The sequence below is a fragment of the Elephas maximus genome, chromosome 11 (genome assembly GCF_024166365.1).
Source record: "Elephas maximus indicus isolate mEleMax1 chromosome 11, mEleMax1 primary haplotype, whole genome shotgun sequence".
Classification (NCBI taxonomy): Eukaryota; Metazoa; Chordata; class Mammalia; order Proboscidea; family Elephantidae; genus Elephas; species Elephas maximus.
In genome coordinates this window covers 103,640,478-103,656,078 of record NC_064829.1, presented here as the reverse complement: position 1 = coordinate 103,656,078, position 15,601 = coordinate 103,640,478, and the positions used below count along the sequence as shown (strand labels likewise).

General features: G+C 48.5%; 1 protein-coding gene across 1 annotated transcript; it reads right to left on the bottom strand.

Annotated features, from left to right (window-relative positions):
* Nucleotides 1–46: 46 nt before the first annotated feature.
* LOC126085901 (peptidoglycan recognition protein 1-like) lies at nucleotides 47–4,339 on the bottom strand. Its single transcript, XM_049901697.1, has 3 exons — nucleotides 3,895–4,339; nucleotides 796–917; nucleotides 47–325 (listed from the first exon to the last, which is right to left on the bottom strand). Exons 1-3 carry the CDS (start codon nucleotides 4,176–4,178, stop codon nucleotides 147–149), a joined length of 585 nt encoding a protein of 194 aa, XP_049757654.1. The 5' UTR covers nucleotides 4,179–4,339; the 3' UTR covers nucleotides 47–146.
* Nucleotides 4,340–15,601: the final 11,262 nt, after the last annotated feature.

Sequence of the window (15,601 nt, the reverse complement as noted above, 5' to 3'; positions counted from 1 at the left end):
TGTGGGCAGGAGAGAGGGAGGGGAGGCATGTGGCGGTACCAGGAAGAACACAGTTTGAGCTGCACCTTTATTGGAGGACACAATGGGTGGGGTTTCCCGTAGTGCTGGGAGAAGAGCGGTGGAGGGGGGAGCCGGCAGGCAGGGCCTCACTCGCTGTAGTGTGGCCAAGTCTGGATGATATTGTAGAGCTGGTCGCCCGGGGAGGTCGTCGAAATCACGTCCCGGTGTCCTTTGACCTCGTATCGGGGGCTCAGGGCGCCCCGTGCCACGCCACAGGCCAGCAGATTCTGGGCTGCCCTGAGGGCCCGAGCCGGGGGCACCCGCTCTGGGGAGGCAAAGGCAGGGGTGAGGCCGGGGCTTCTGTGGAGGGTGGAGGCCTTGTGTGTGTGTGTGTGATTCCAAACAGGACCCAGATAGGGGCTCTGCCAGTCGATAACAGCGACTTAACATCTCTGTGCCTCAGTTTCCTCATCCGCACCTGGCACAGAGTAAGCCACCACCCAGCAAATATAATGGATATTGCTCATTCTCCCTCCTCTGCCCTAGACCTCTGGGTCCCACCCAAAGTAATAGCTGACATTTCACAAGCACTTCTTAGGTGCCATCACCTGGACTAATAGCTTCTCTGTACACCCCAACCCTTGGCTGGAAATGACACCCACTATCAAAAGGAGGAAAGGAGGCTCAGGAAAAGGTCACAGAGCTTGTAGGTGGCAGAGCCTCTCCACCACCACCCCCTGCTGCTGCCACCCTCCAGGCCCCATGGCAGCCCCCTGCCCTGCCACAGTCACTCACGCATGTAATTGCCCATGAAGCTGATGGCAATGGATTTGGAGTTCCAGGTGGGCCCTGAGTGGGCACCCTTGGTGTTCCAGCCCCGGCCTTCATACACCAGACCATCCTCACCAATCAGGAAGCTGTGGGGGTGGGGAGGGAACAATTAAGGCGTCAGGGAGGGGTTCCTTGGGGAGGTCTCCATCCCCTTCATCCAGCCTCCTGTTCATGCCACTCATAAAATTTCCCCAGCACCCCCCTTCTCATCCCCTAATCTTCGACCCTACTAATAATGGCAGTGGCCATTTGAGTCCCTGCACGTGCCAAGTACAGCTCTACATGCACCTTATTTCATCCCCACAGTCACTACGGCTCCCATTTATAGACAGAATCAGAGAGCTGAAGCCACCTGCCCAAGGTCACACAGCCAGGTAGGGGCAGAACCAGGACTTGACTCCCACCCACGTGGTCTTATTTCTTGCTTTTTCCTGCCTCCGAGAGGATTTGTTGAGCTCTGGTTTTGCTGAATCTTCACGCAGCTGCCCGCTAAGGTAGGTACTGTTATTATCCTCATTTTAAGCTGAGGAAGCAGAGACTCAAAGTGAGGTGACTTGCCCAAGGTCAAATCGCCCAGAATTCTCCACTGAGAAGCTCTGCACCCGCCGCAGCCTGCTTCCTGGCCTCTGGGTCCACCTGGGCGATGGGATCAGGGGCTCACAGGTTAGGGTCACAATCAGACACAGACCCTGGAGCCCCAACACCTGCCTCCTTGAAGTTTCCAGTCCTGGCCCCCAACCCTTGAGAGTTCCTCATTCCCCACATCTTTACTGAGTGAGCCTGACTGGGCACTTTGGAATTAACTAGGCCGCCAGCATCTTGGAGCTGCAGGACCTGTGGCTCCGCCCTCTGACTCGTAGGGTCACTGGGGATGCACAGAATGTTGGAACTCCTGAATCTCGGGTCCTGAATCCGCCACTTAGGAGGCTAGGTTCCCAAAATCTGGCTCAAAGGAGCCTAAAAACACCAGAGTGATGCCGGCCGCCAGGGCTGGGCTGGGAATGTCTGGTATGGGTGCTTCTAATTTAAACCTGAACCACGGCTGCCACCAGGTGGGTGCAGCCAGGAGCTCCATTTTACAGGTGAAGAAACTGAGGCTCAGAGAATGTGACATGACCAGGAAGGAAGATCCAGAACGTTAGAGTCAGACTCTGAATCCTGAAATCTAAGAAACACACCTCAGTCTGCTTTTCTGTAAAGTGATTTAGACCTGAGGCTGCGGAGCCAGGCTCTGTCCTCATTACATGATGCAAACACTTAGAATCTGACTCTTGGAAACAAAACCCTGAAACTGGAGTCTTTGCAGGATAAAATCTTGAGTGGAAAGAGCCTTGGAGGAGTCCGGACTTCTCTGAGACGGGTCTTCAGATTCCTGGGCCCAGCGTTAGCCCTGCTGTGGCAGTGTCTAGAGGTGGAGCTTGGGAACCTGCATTTCCAGTAAGCGCTCCCTGTGACCCTGATGTTCAACAACGTCTCGTACCCCGTGGTGTTCCAGCTTCCCCTCCCACTGTGCAAACCCTTGTGCAGGACCCCAGCCTATTGCATCAAAAGGGAAGTTGGTGGCCCTGGGTGCCAGAGGCAGATGTAACCACCCTCGCTCTTTTGGGCTCTCCCTTTTCCCTACAGTGTTCTCCCCACATGACCGCTAGAGGGCACGTGTGGAAACCTGTCACCCCACGCCTGTTTGCTCAAAGCTCTCTGTGGCTTCTGTTGAGTTAAAGCCAAAGTCATTGTAGCCCACCAGGTCCTGCACCATTTGGTCCCTACCGTCCTCTTCCATCTGTTTTCACACCCCCTACCACCATTCCTATAGGGTCGCTATGAGTGGAAATCAACTCAACGGCAACGGGTTTCACAGCTATTGCTATCAGCCAAAATCGATTCTTTGGCACATAACAACAACCTCCATCTGCCTCCAGCCACACCGACCTCTGCCCCTCAGAGGTGACCAGCCCACTAAGTCTCATGGCCTTTGCACCTGCTGCACCTCCGGCTTGTGACACTCTTCTCTCAGCTAGCCCATCCCAGAGCGAACTCAAAGCCACGTTCTCAGGGAGGCCTTCCCTCACCCCATTCTTCCAGAGGAGCCTGTGTGGGTCCTGTTCTAGCTCCCAAGGTCACTCTCACATCACCTTGTTCCTTTTTTCCCTCACGTCTATCACCATCTGAGTCCATCCTGTTGCCTTTGCTTATTTCTCACCTGTTTCTCCCTGCTGGTCTCTTATTGGACTAGGGCTGGATTCACACTGTTCAAGGCTGTGTCCCCACCCCAGTGTCCGGCATGTGGCCAGGTACACAGCAGGTGCCTAGTAGCAATAAGTCATGTATTTTGGGGGCTCCTACTATATGCCAGAGTGCCTGGGTGGTGCAAACTGCTAAGCACTCACCTGCTAACCAAAAAGTTAGAGGTTCAAGTCTACCTGGAGGTGCCTTGGAAGAAAGGCCTGGCGATCTGCCAAAATCAGCCATTGAAAACCCTATGGAGCACAGTTCTACTCTGACAGGATGGGTCCTCTGTCAGCTGAAGCTCACTGGATGCAGACTGACTGTCGTACTGTATGCCAGGCAGTGTCTAAGTGCTTTGCATGAACTGGCTCATTTAATGATCAGGTGGACCACCATCCTGGGAACTTTGCAGGGGAGGGAGCTGAAACTGAGAAAGGTGAGTGGGTGACCTGCCAGGACTCAGCCAGCAATTAGCTGAGGTGGGGCTGGAGCCCAGCCTACACTTAATCCACCTGATTTTCTGCCTCCTGACAAAGGCACCAGGAGACACCTTTGACCCTCTTAGGCAAAACCTGCTCCTTCCTCTGGGTGCAGAGCTGGGACTTCAGCCCCTTCCCCCTCCTCAGGTGTCTTTGTGCTGCCCACATATTCCCAGTCCTTTGTGGCCACCCTGGGGAGCAACCAAGCCCCCTGGAGGTTGAGTGAATTGCCCAGGGTGCCAGCCTGGAACCGGACCTAGAACCGGGTTCTGCTGCTCCCGGGCCTGCACACCTTCCCCCTTGCCAGCCCCCTCCCAGCCTGGGGTCGTTGCCCTGGCCAAATGGCCTCCGCACTCACTTGTAGCCCACGTCGCACCACCCTTTCTCCCGCATGTGGTAGTACTGCACGTTCCGGGCCTGCTGCTCGCACAAGGCAGGGGAGGCACAGGTGCTGCCCTCCGTGTGCGCCACTATCACGTAGCGCACGGGGAGGTTTAGGCGCTCTCTGCACTCCGACGCCATGGCCTTCCATTCTTTCCGGGGCACGATGGAGCTGCAGGAGGCCCGCTCCTGAGCTCGAGCCGCCCCCAGGGCGAGCAGGGCAAGGAGGGCGCAAGTAAGCATCGCACAGCTGCGGGACATGAGAGGCAGGGCACACGGCTGGCCTGGACGCTTTTATGGGTCCCGCGGAGGTGGGGGTAAGCTTGCTTCACACCCCAGGGTGTTACGCAGGACCCCAAACTCCGCTTCCCCCTTTAGTAGGGCAGGAGCAAGATGCAGTGCGGTCAGGTCTGGGCGTAGGGCGTAAGGGGGGGGGGGCATGAAAATGCCAGGGGGCCACTCACCCAGAGCAAAAGTAGGGTGGGGTGGGGCCTGTGAGCCTTGCCCTGTGATTTCTGGAAGACCAGGAACCTGGATTCCCGCCCTGTGTTGTCTCTCCTCTCAGTGGGGCATTGTACAATTACCAGAAACTTACTTCAGAGAGAGGCCCAGGGCCTTGGGACATCCCCTTCTCTTTCCTGCAGGGACTGAGTGACAAAGGGCTCCTTTTTAAAACACTTCTGCCAGGTCCAAGCCCGATGTCATTTAACCCTTGGAGCAAACTGGAAAGGTGAGGATTGGGAAGCCCATTTCACAGCTGAATAAACTGAGGTTGGGAGAGGAGAAGTGCTGAGATGGGGAGGCAGTAGAGTCTTGTGGTCCACAGCCAGGACTCAGAGCCAGGCTGCCTGTGTTTGAATCTGGCCAGTTTCTGCTGTATAAGCTCCCCCAAGTGAGTTAAATCTTTCTATGCCTAGGTTTCCCCATCTCCATAATAGTGGAGTACCCAACTCATAGGATTGATGTGGGATCTGAATGGGTTGACAAGGGTAGAGTCCTTAGAGGATGTCTGACTCATGGCACCACATCAGCACCAGTGGGACTAAAACTCAGGTGTGTACTTGGTATAAGCAACATGCTTTACCTGGGTGCCACTAGCAGTTCCATTCTTCAGGAAGGGAAACAGGTCTGGAGAGGGACAGCCCCTCCCTCAGGGCCACCAAGTGGGTTGGATCACCTGTTGGGGCACAGGGCTTTCCTGGGGCTTCTGCCCTGCCCAGGCCCCCTTTCCCAGTCCTTCCTGCAGCGAGCGCCACGATGAATACAGACCCTGAGTCCCAGCTCAGGGAGTACTGATTGGTTCTTCTTTCCTTTCTACATTAGTGGATTAAAGAAAATGACAAAAGTAACACATGCTAGCTGTAACAAGTGGGATTGATACAAATGTTCATCACCTGTGTCCCACCCCTCTAGCCCCGCCCACCTGAGGTAACCAATGAGAACAGTGCGGTGTCTTTGCTTCTATGGTATTTTCCATGATGCCGTAGATCATGCTCATACTCGTGTTACCATGGAATGGTGCACCAGGCATCTCTAAGCACTTTGTATAAAACTCTCATCACATGCGCTCAACAAGCTTGTGAGGTAGAGGTTATTGCACTGCAGGAAACCGAGGCCAAGAGGGGCTGTCACACCTGGGGAAGAGATGGAGGAGCCAGGATTCTTGGCTCCAGAGATTTAGCTCTAAGCCATATCCTGCTTCCTACAAATTTATATAAGGGCATTAAAAAAAAAAAATCAGAGTCAAGCTCTGCAATGTACCTTTTGTCACATAATATTTGATGGACATCGCTCTAGGTCAATGCGTCTAATTCTAATCTATTCTTCACTACAGTTGCATAGCATTTTGTGGTATAGGTTCACCATCGTTTCGTAATCTTTTCCTTTTTGCAGGCTTTTGAGTTTGGTGTCTCCCCACGCACATAAAATATTCTTGGGCATACAGCCTTACACACTGGAGCATTTATGAGTGATAGATGTAGACTTTCTGGGTCAAAAACTGGACACATTTGAAACGTTAATAGATATTTCCAGATCGCTTTCCTCCAAAAGGCTGTTAACAATACACATTGCCACCAGTAATGTATATGAGGATCCTCTGGATTTGAAATGCCGACCTTTTCGTTAGCAGCCACATAGCTCTTAAACACTGTACCACCATTGTTGTTGTTAGGTTTTTGTGGAGTTGGTTCCAACTCAAAGTGACCCTATGTAGTACAGAAAGAAACACTGCCCAGCCTTGCGCCATGCTCACAATCATTATGCTTAAGACCATTGTTGCAGCCACTGTGTCAGTCCATCTCGTTGAGGGTCTTTTTTTTTTTTTTTTTTTTGCTGACCCTCTGCTTTACCAAGCATCATGTCCTTCTCCAGGGACTGATCCCTTCTGACAACATGTCCAAAGTATATAAGATGCAGTCTCGCCATCCTTGCTTCTAAGGGGTATTCTGGTTGTACTTCTTCCAAGACAGATTTATTCATTCTTTTGGCAGTCCATGGTACATTCAGTATTCTTTGCCAGCACTACAATTCAAAGGCATCAGTTCTTCAGGCTTCCTTACTCATTGTCCAGCTTTTGCATGCATATGATGCGATCCAAAATTTTGGGTCAGGCACACCTTAGTCTCCAAGGTGACATTTTTGCTCTCCAACACTTTAAAGAGGTCCTTTGCAGCAGGTTTGCCCAATATAATGCATCCTTTGATTTCTTGACTGCTGCTTCCGTGGGTGTTGATTGTGAACCCAAGTAAAATGAAATCCTCGACAACTTCAATACTTTCTCTGTTTATTATGACGTTGGTTATTGGTCCAGTTGTGAAGATTTTTGTTTTCTGTATGTTGAGGTGCAATCCATACTGAAGGCTGTGGTCTTTGATCTTCATCAGTAGTTAGGACTCCTTAAATTTATGGGTAGATAGAGATGTGTCATTGTAATTTTAACTGTCATTTTTGTGACCACTCAGGAGATTGAATATTTTTGTCTTTTCATGTATTTATGGTTGTTTTCATTTTTTTTCTGTCTTATGCGAACTGTTCATCTCCTTTAACCATTTTCTGGTTGGGTTGTTGTATACTGGGGTATTAACTCTGTGTCTGTTAAATGTACTAAAAACCTTTTCCTTCTAATACTATTTAAAAAATCTATTTCGGTTTCTGTATTTCCTGTTTTCTCTTAAGAAGGCCTTTCCCTCCTGGAAGAATGGTGTGGTGGGGGACATTGTCTGACTTCCTCCAACTTCGCAAGTGGGAAGGAGGATCAAGAACCAAGGCTGATTCCTATGAGACGGGAGGTCAGACATGCCTCCTCTCTCCACCATGTTTACCAATTCTAACACCAACTGTCCACTCCTCTGGCACTCTACTTCTCTTTTGAATTTGATAATTCATTACAATGGTCACACAGAACTCACAGACAATATTCACAATTGCGGGGTTTATTAGGAAGTAACGGGTTATAATTCAGGTTTAGGAACACTCAAGGTACAGTTCTTCCATCAGGACAGCCTTTCTCTGGCCCCTCAGCCTCTGCCCTGCTCCGGCAAGTGTTACAAAGCTCTTTTAGCTCCGCCGATAAGTGCCCAGAGGCACCCCACTCCATCAGTAATCCTCAGCCAGAAGGCGCTCAGCTCTAGTTCCGTGGGTCACCAGACCTAGCTCCACCAAGTGCCCAGAGGCACCCTACTCCACCAGCAAGCCTCCTCCCCAAAGACACTCAGCATTCTCGCTCAGTGGCCCCCGAAGCCCAACACGCAGTCTCCTTCCTGCCTGCCACTCTCCTGGTCTGCTGCCTCTGCTGCTGCCATTTCTCTGCCACTGCTTCTTGCTGTCTTCCTGTCTTTGGTGTTACAGCTCTTTCTCCCTGTCCTGGATTCTAGATGGGTCTCAGTGCAGGGATCACAAGTCCAAAGGGCATAGTCCCACTGCTGGCTCTTCCTTGGTAGTGATGCAATCGCTTTCTGCTCTGGAATTGGCTCTCTTTTAAGCCCAGCAGATGGCAAAACTGACCAATCCACTTGGTAGGCCACAATCACCTTCTTTGCACAGTCTCATCCAATCACTTGGGTGGGAATTCCAAGACCATAGTGAGAAAGATAACACAAAAGTGATCCCTCAACACCATATCACCCCAAGATTATAAAACTTTTTTTTCTCTATTAAGAAAATGGTTTGTGTTTTACTTTTAGACCTTTAACTTGGCTAGAATTTATAGTTGCATATGGTGTGAGGTAGGGGTCTACCATTGATTGTTTTAAAATGGCTAGCCAATTGTTGCAGAACCATTTATTTAATAGTTAGATCTGGCTGTACATTTCAGCCCTGGAACTTACTAGCTGGATGTCCTTGGGCAACTGATCTGCATTCAACAGAGCTGACCACTTACTTCCTTCTCCTTGAAATGCTTACTTTCCGTAGGTCCTGTGAAATAAGAGCCTCCTGATGTTCCTTCTGCTTTTCTGGCTGGTCTTTTTTTCTCTCTTTCATACTCATTCCTCCCTCCCTGGCCAATATAGTACACTTTTTCTCCCAGGTGATCTTATCCTGTGGTGTCTTTGGCCATCACTGGAATGCAGATGACTTCCAGGTTTCTATGTCTAGCCTGGAACTCTCATCTGAGTTTGTGTATTCAGTTGCCTCCTTGAATTGCCATTTGGCTGTCCACAGGCACCTCCACCTCAAGATTTCCAAAATGACCTGTGGTTTTCTCCTCTAAAATCAGCCCTCTTTCCTCTCAAGGGTCTCTGTCTAAGAAGATGGCATTGCCATCTTTCAGTTACAAAAGTCATAAATCTGAGCACCGTCCTTGACCAATCTCTGCCCCTCTCCTCCTGTACCCAAAACAATGCCCAGCACATAACAGGTACTGAATAGTTATTGCCCTTCATCCATTGTTGGTAGGAATGTAAAATGGTACATTTTTGTGGAAAACAGTTGGTGGTTCTTCAAAAGGTTAAAGAGAATTGTGATAACCCATTGCCATTGAGTTGATTCCACCTCCTAGGAACCCTATGGGGTAGAGTAGAACTGTCGCATAATGTTTCCAAGGCTGTAATCTTTATGGAAGTAGACTGCCACATCTTTCTTCTGAAGAGTGGCTGGTTGGTTTGAACCGCCAATTTTTTCTTAGCGGCTGAGTGCTTAACCACTGCACCACCAGGGCTGCTTTAGAATTACAATATGATCCAGCAATTGCAATCTTAGGCATACACCCAAAGACTTGAAAGCAGCAATGCAAACAGAAACTTGTAAACCGATGTTCCTTGCTGCACTATTCTCAATAGGCAAAAAGGTGGAAACAGTCCAAGGGTCTATCCACAGATGAATGAATAAACAAAATGTAGTAAACACACACAATGGAATATTACTCAACCAGAAATTAATACTCCCCAATTCATTTCTCTTTGTAGAGAGATGAGTTTCTGATACAGTCTACGACATGGATGAATCTTGAAAACGTTACGCTGAGTGAAATAAGTCATTCACAAAAAGCTTGTATGATCCCACTTACATTAAACAGGCAAATGTATAGAGACCAAAGTTTATTAGTGGTTACCGTGGTACAGAGGGAGGGGGAAAGGGCAAGTCTTTGCTTAGGGGGCACTGAGTTTCTGTTAAAGGCGGTGGAATAAATTGTAAGTGCTGATGGTTGTACAACGTGACAAACATGCTGAACGTAATCAGTGTCACTGAATCGTGCCTGTAAAAAATGTTGCATTGGCAAATGTTTTGTTACATATATATTTACCACTAAAACAATTTTTAAAAAAATTATCAAATGATTGAATGGATATCCAATCCACCCCCGAGTCCTGTTGTTGTTACCTGCTAAAAATGAATCAGATCGACCAAAAAGAAGCCAAACTCATTGCCATCGAGTAGATTCCAACTCATAGCGACCCTATACGGACCCTACAGGGGAGAGTAGAACTGTCCCATAGGGTTTCCAAGGAGCAGCTGGTGGATGTGAACTGCTGACCTTTTGGATAGCAGCCATAGCTCCTAACTACTGTGCCACCAGGGCTCCATGAACCAGATCAGTCCTGTCCATTTCTACTCTCTCTACCCTGCTCCAGACACCATCTCCTCTCACCTGCACCTTGTTCCCACCTTCTCAATGACCTCCCAGCATGCATTCTGGCCCCTGTGAGGCCAAAGCTCACATCAGATCTTTCCTGAAGGTCACCGTCAAAGGTGAGCCAAATTCTTCTGCAGCTTCTCATGATTCTTAGGAAGATGCCCAAACTCCTCACCACGGCCAACAGCTCGAGTGGTCTCCACCTGTCTTAGTTATCCAGTGCTGCTGTAACAGAAATGCCAGAGTGGATGGCTTTAAGAAACAAAAGTTTATTCTCTCACAGTCTAATAGGCTAGAAATCCAAATTTAGGGTGTCAGCTCCAGGGGAAGGCTTTCTCTGTCTGTCAGCTCTGGAGGAAGTCCTTGTCCTGAATCTTCTCCTGGTCTAGAAGATTCTCAACGCACGGATCCTGGGTCCAAAGGATGCGGTCTGCTCCTGATACTACTTTCTTGGTGGTATGACGTTCTCCCCTCCCTTTGCTTCTCTCTTTTGTATCTCAAAAGAGATTGACTTAAAACAGGACCTAATCTTGTAGATTGAGTTCCACCTCATTAACAAAACTGCCTCTAATGCCTCTAATCATTAACGTCATAGAGGTAGGATTTAGAACACATAGGCAAACCACATCAGATGACAAAATGGTGGACAATCACACAATACTGGGAATCATGGCCTAGCCAAGTTAACACAATTCAATCCATGACACCACCTTGCTCACTTCTGAAGCCCCCTCTGTTTGTTAGTCCTCCAGCCACCCTGTCCTTCTTGCTGCCCTTGAAGATACCTTTCCTGCCCTGCCCCCACTGGGTCTTTGCACACTGGGTACACATTTTAAACAGATGAACCTTGAGAAATTTAGGAACTTTGAACCTTACCTTTAAGATTACAAAACACAGATCCAGCAAGCTATTTGTAAAGAGGTTGGGGGATATTTACACATCAGATTGCTTAAAGACAGTAAGAATGAAAGCTTTAGCCAGGTGAAGTCTTCTACTCTGCGTCTTGTCAGCTTAACATTGAGACAGGCCCTTGAGGGCATTTGTTGCAACTTCAGTGGGTGAATTGTTCCATCACCTTTAATCTTGAGGCAGGATTGCTTGAGAACTTTTCTTGATCGGACATTGGATTTTGTCTCTGTGTGTTTTTGGGAATTGAATTTTGTAATATTTAACTCAGTAACTTACTGATCATGTTATAACTAGTTCAGCCAGTATAAAGATTCCTCAGGTTGCCTTAGAGTTAGCAAAAAAAAACGCTTGTTCCCTTTGTTGTATCAAAGATGACAGAAGTAAAATTAAATGGCGATTATAGCATGGACGAGTTTAAAGCACAAGGCAGAATCTTGTTTTTTTTTTTTCCTTGACCTTGCCTAGTCTGGAATGCTTACCCTGCTCACCTGCCCCATCCTCACTGTCACCTTCTCTCCTCCCCATGTCATCTCCTCAGGGAAGCCCTCTCTGACACCTCTGTTAAGGAAAAAATCCCCCTTTTTGCTTTCCCCACAGTTTTCCTCTCCTTCATATCCACCCAGGTGTAGTTATTACTTTATCTGGGTAATTCTTTAACCAATTTCAGTCTCTCTTACTGTACAGTGAGGTTTGAATTTATTGTTCAGCCTGGGACACTTGGGAGTGAAGTTGGTGTTAGCCCCCGTGGAGCTGGCTCCCAACACATGGCGACCCCGTGTGTAATGGGACAAAATGCTGCCTGGTCCACAGCATCCCCATGATCACCTGCAGATAGGACTGTTGTGCTCCGTGAGGTTTTTGTTGGCTGATTCTGGAGGTGGATCACCAGGCCTTTCTTCCGAGTCCATCTTAGTCTGGAAGCTCTGCTGACACCTGTTCAGCATCCTAACACGCAAGCCTGACAGACGGGTCCTGGCTGTGTTTGAGGAGCACTGATGGGGGATCGAACCCCAGTCTTCTGCATGGAAGGTGAGAATTCTAGCACTCACCCACCAATTATACTGGGTCACTAGGTGTACATGGGGCCTGTCCCCAGTAACCCTGGCTGTATGATTCCACCATTGAAAAGTAAGAAAGGGGCTGCTGTTTTTTCCTCTCACTCACCATTATACCCCTAGTTCCTTGCACATAGTTGGTGATAAATACATATAAATTAAACATATTAAGCCACCCTCAGTGTCTCCATCTGTGAAGTGGACTCAAGAACAGTACCTCCCGCATTGACCGTTGTGAGCATCAGGGCTGTCCCTTATTTGTGGGATGCTGGGCAAGAGTCACGTGGAGGCCTACACACCATACTGCTAAATATTTAAAAGTGATACATTACGCTGAACAAAATACACTCTACTGTTCACAAAAACACCCTCAAAATGACAAAGCAGAAAAATATGTACAAAGCAGCAGTTCGCACCAAATAACTGTGGATAACACAAGTTCAAAGTTGATTTCTTGTTCTGCTAAAGATCCTGCCTCACTCTGGGAACTTGGGGCAGGAGGAGGGGAAGGGCAGCTTTCCCCCACATTTCTTGGATCACCTGGGCACCTTCTCTTAGCCTTTCCTCCAGTCACTTGGGAAACCCATATGATAAAAATTCACTTTTTTTCCTCTTTACTGGGGGAGAGGACTGCCTTCCTGTTGCTCACCCCCCTCAACCATTCAAGCACTTCCTGAAGCACCTGAGCAGACCCCACAGGTGTTTCCTATCCTTACTTGGGCTACCTCAGGCAACCTCTGCTCACAAGGTGCTCCCAATCCCCCATCCAGCAGGCAACACCTTTTTAAATTCCTCAGAGGAAATGGAGGCTGGAAGACCTGGTTGGGATTTAGAATTCTTGGACACTTTGGAATTCTGCCCAGGATTATGGAAGATCCGGAAGAACTGATCCTGGTCCCAACCCATGGTCTAAAAAAAAAAAGACCATTGCTGTTGAGTCGATTCTGACTCCTAGTGACCCTATAGGACAGAGTAGAACTGCCCCATAGAGTTCCCAAGGAGCATCTGGTAGATCTGAACTGCCAACCTTTTAGTTAGCAGTCATAGTACTTAGTACTATGCCACCAGGGTTTCCACCCATGGTCTACTCCTCTTATATTCTACATACCTCCTCCTCTGTCCCACCATGATGGTCTCAGGTGCACCCTGTCCACTTGCCCCAACTCTGTCCACAGCCCCACAGACGGTTACCCTTGGTGAGCCTTGAGTCTGGGGGTGCAGACCCAACCTCCTGGCATCACTGACTTGGGGACGAGGCCCATGCAGACTCTGGAAGGAGGCTAAGGGGTGGCTATACAGGGAATTCTGGGGTCCTGGGAAGAGAATCTCTGGGTGGTGCAAACGGTTAATGTGCTCACCTGCTAACGGAAAGGTTGGAGGTTGGAGTCCACTCAGGGCTGCATCACAAGTCCTGGAAATCTACTTTTGAAAAATCAGCCATTGAAAACCCTACGGAGAACAATTGTTCTCTGATACACATGAGGCCACCAAGAATCAGGGTCAACTTGATGGCAACTGGTGGTGGTGGTGGTGGACTCCCAGAGCATGGTCCAGAAGGGGAGACAGACACATCTCCTTGCTCCTGGGGACTCCTTGCTCTGTGGGGAGGGATGAGGGGGAAGAGGACCAGAGGAAGAGCCTTTAGCATCAGGCTCAGGCCTAAGGGCAATATTGAGGTGGACTCCATTCCACAGTTACTTCCTGAGCACCTACTGTGTGCTCACGTGCCTGTTTTAGGTGTTTGGGGTTTGTTGTTGTTTTTAGTTACCATTGAGTGGATTTCAACTCATGGTGACTCCATGTGTGCAGAGCAGAGCTGCTCCATAGAGTTTTCAAGGCTGTGATGTTTCAGAGGCAGGTCGCCAGGCCTTTCTTCCGAGACGCCTCTGGGTGGGTTCGAACAGCCAACCTTTCAGCTCTTAGTCAAGCACTTAACCGTTTGCGCCACCCAGGGATTCCTGTTAGGGGTTTATCAGTGCACAAAACAGAAAAATTTCCTTCACACACATTCTTGTGAGGAAGACAATAAATACAGAAATTAATAACTATTAAAAAACACATACTATATATATTTCATGGAGGTGACGCGCTTAGCGTGGTGCCTACCAGTAGCAGGCGCCCAAGGAGCGTTATTGCGTCGGACCCTGACACTGGTCTTGGGGCAGAGAACAGGCTGCTGCGACCCTCTCCGCGGGTCTCTCCTTCTGCCGCCAGAGGGCGCCTTGTCCCCGTTTGTCCTTCATCATCTAGGCCCAAGCTCACTCTTCCCAATCTGATAGGGCGACCTTCTTAGCCTCGTGGGGCTCCTGTTCTGTGATTCTCCTGGACACTTGCCTCTCCCAGGGAGTAGTTCGCTTCTAACAACAATAATAACACCCATAATATAAGGAACTGAGAGCTAAAGAGACATTTCAATATATTGATGTTTCAACAAACGGATGAAGCGCTGGAGGTACTCTTTCGTCTATGCCACGAAATACGGGACAGCTTCCTGGACAACTGACCGGAAGAGATCCATATTAATGCTTATTCCCAAGAAAGGTGATCCAAGGGAATGCGGAAATTATCGAACAATATCATTAATACCACAGGCAAGCAAAATTCTGCTGAAGATCATTCAAAAGCGGCTGCAGCACTATATGAACGGGGAACTGCCAGAAATTCAGGCCGATTTCAGAAGAGGAAGTAGAACCAGGGATATCATTGCTGATGTCAGATGGATCCTGGCTGAAAGCACAGAATACCAGACAGATGTTTACCTGTGTTTTATTGACTATGCAAAGGCATTCGGCTGTGTGGATCAAAAGAAATTATGGATAACATTGCGAAGAATGGGAATTCCAGAACACTTAATTGTGCTATTGAGGAACCTGTACGTAGATCAAGAAGCAGTTGTTTGAACTGAACAAGGGAATACTGAGTGGCTTAAATACTGGAAAGGTGTGGGTCAGGGTTGTGTCCCTTCACCCAGGCTATTCAATCTGTTTGCTGAGCAAATAATCCTAGAAGCTGGATTATATGAAGAAGAATAGGGCATCAGGATTGGAGGAAGACTCATTAACAACCTTCGTTATGCAGATGACACAACCTTGCTTGCTGAAGGTGAAGAGGACTTGAGGCACTTACTGATGAAGATCAAAGACCACAGCCTTCCCTATGGATTACACCTCAACATAAAGAAAACAAAAATCCTCACGACTGGACCATTGAGCAACATCATGATAAATGGAGAAAAGATTGAAGTTGTCAAGGATTTCATTTTACTTGGATCCCGAATCAACAGCCAGGGAAGCAGTAGCCAAGAAATGAAAAGACGCATTGCATTGGGTAAATCTGGTGCAAAGGACCTCTTTAAAGTGTTGAAGAGCAAAGACGTCACCTTGAAGACTAAGGTGTGCCTGACCCAAGCCATGGTGTTTTCAATCGGATCATATGCATGTGAATGCTGGACAATGAATAAGGAAGACCAAAGAAGAATTGCCACCTTTGAATTGTGGTGTTGGCGAGGAATATTGAATATACCACGGAGTGCCAAAAGAAGAAACAACCGTGTTTTGGAAGAAGTACAACCAGAATGCTCCTTTCCTTAGAAGCAAGGATGGCGAGACTGTGTCTCACATACTTTGAATACGTTGTCAGGAGGGGTC

Excerpts from the sequence above, each read along its gene's own strand:
- LOC126085901 (XM_049901697.1), bottom strand. The coding sequence starts at position 4,178 with ATGTCCCGCAGCTGTGCGATGCTTACTTGCGCCCTCCTTGCCCTGCTC. Across the intron at positions 918-3,894 it reads TGGTGCGACGTGGGCTACAA|CTTCCTGATTGGTGAGGATG; the intron begins GTGAGTGCGGAG and ends CCACCCCCACAG. Across the intron at positions 326-795 it reads CTTCATGGGCAATTACATGC|AGCGGGTGCCCCCGGCTCGG; the intron begins GTGAGTGACTGT and ends TTGCCTCCCCAG.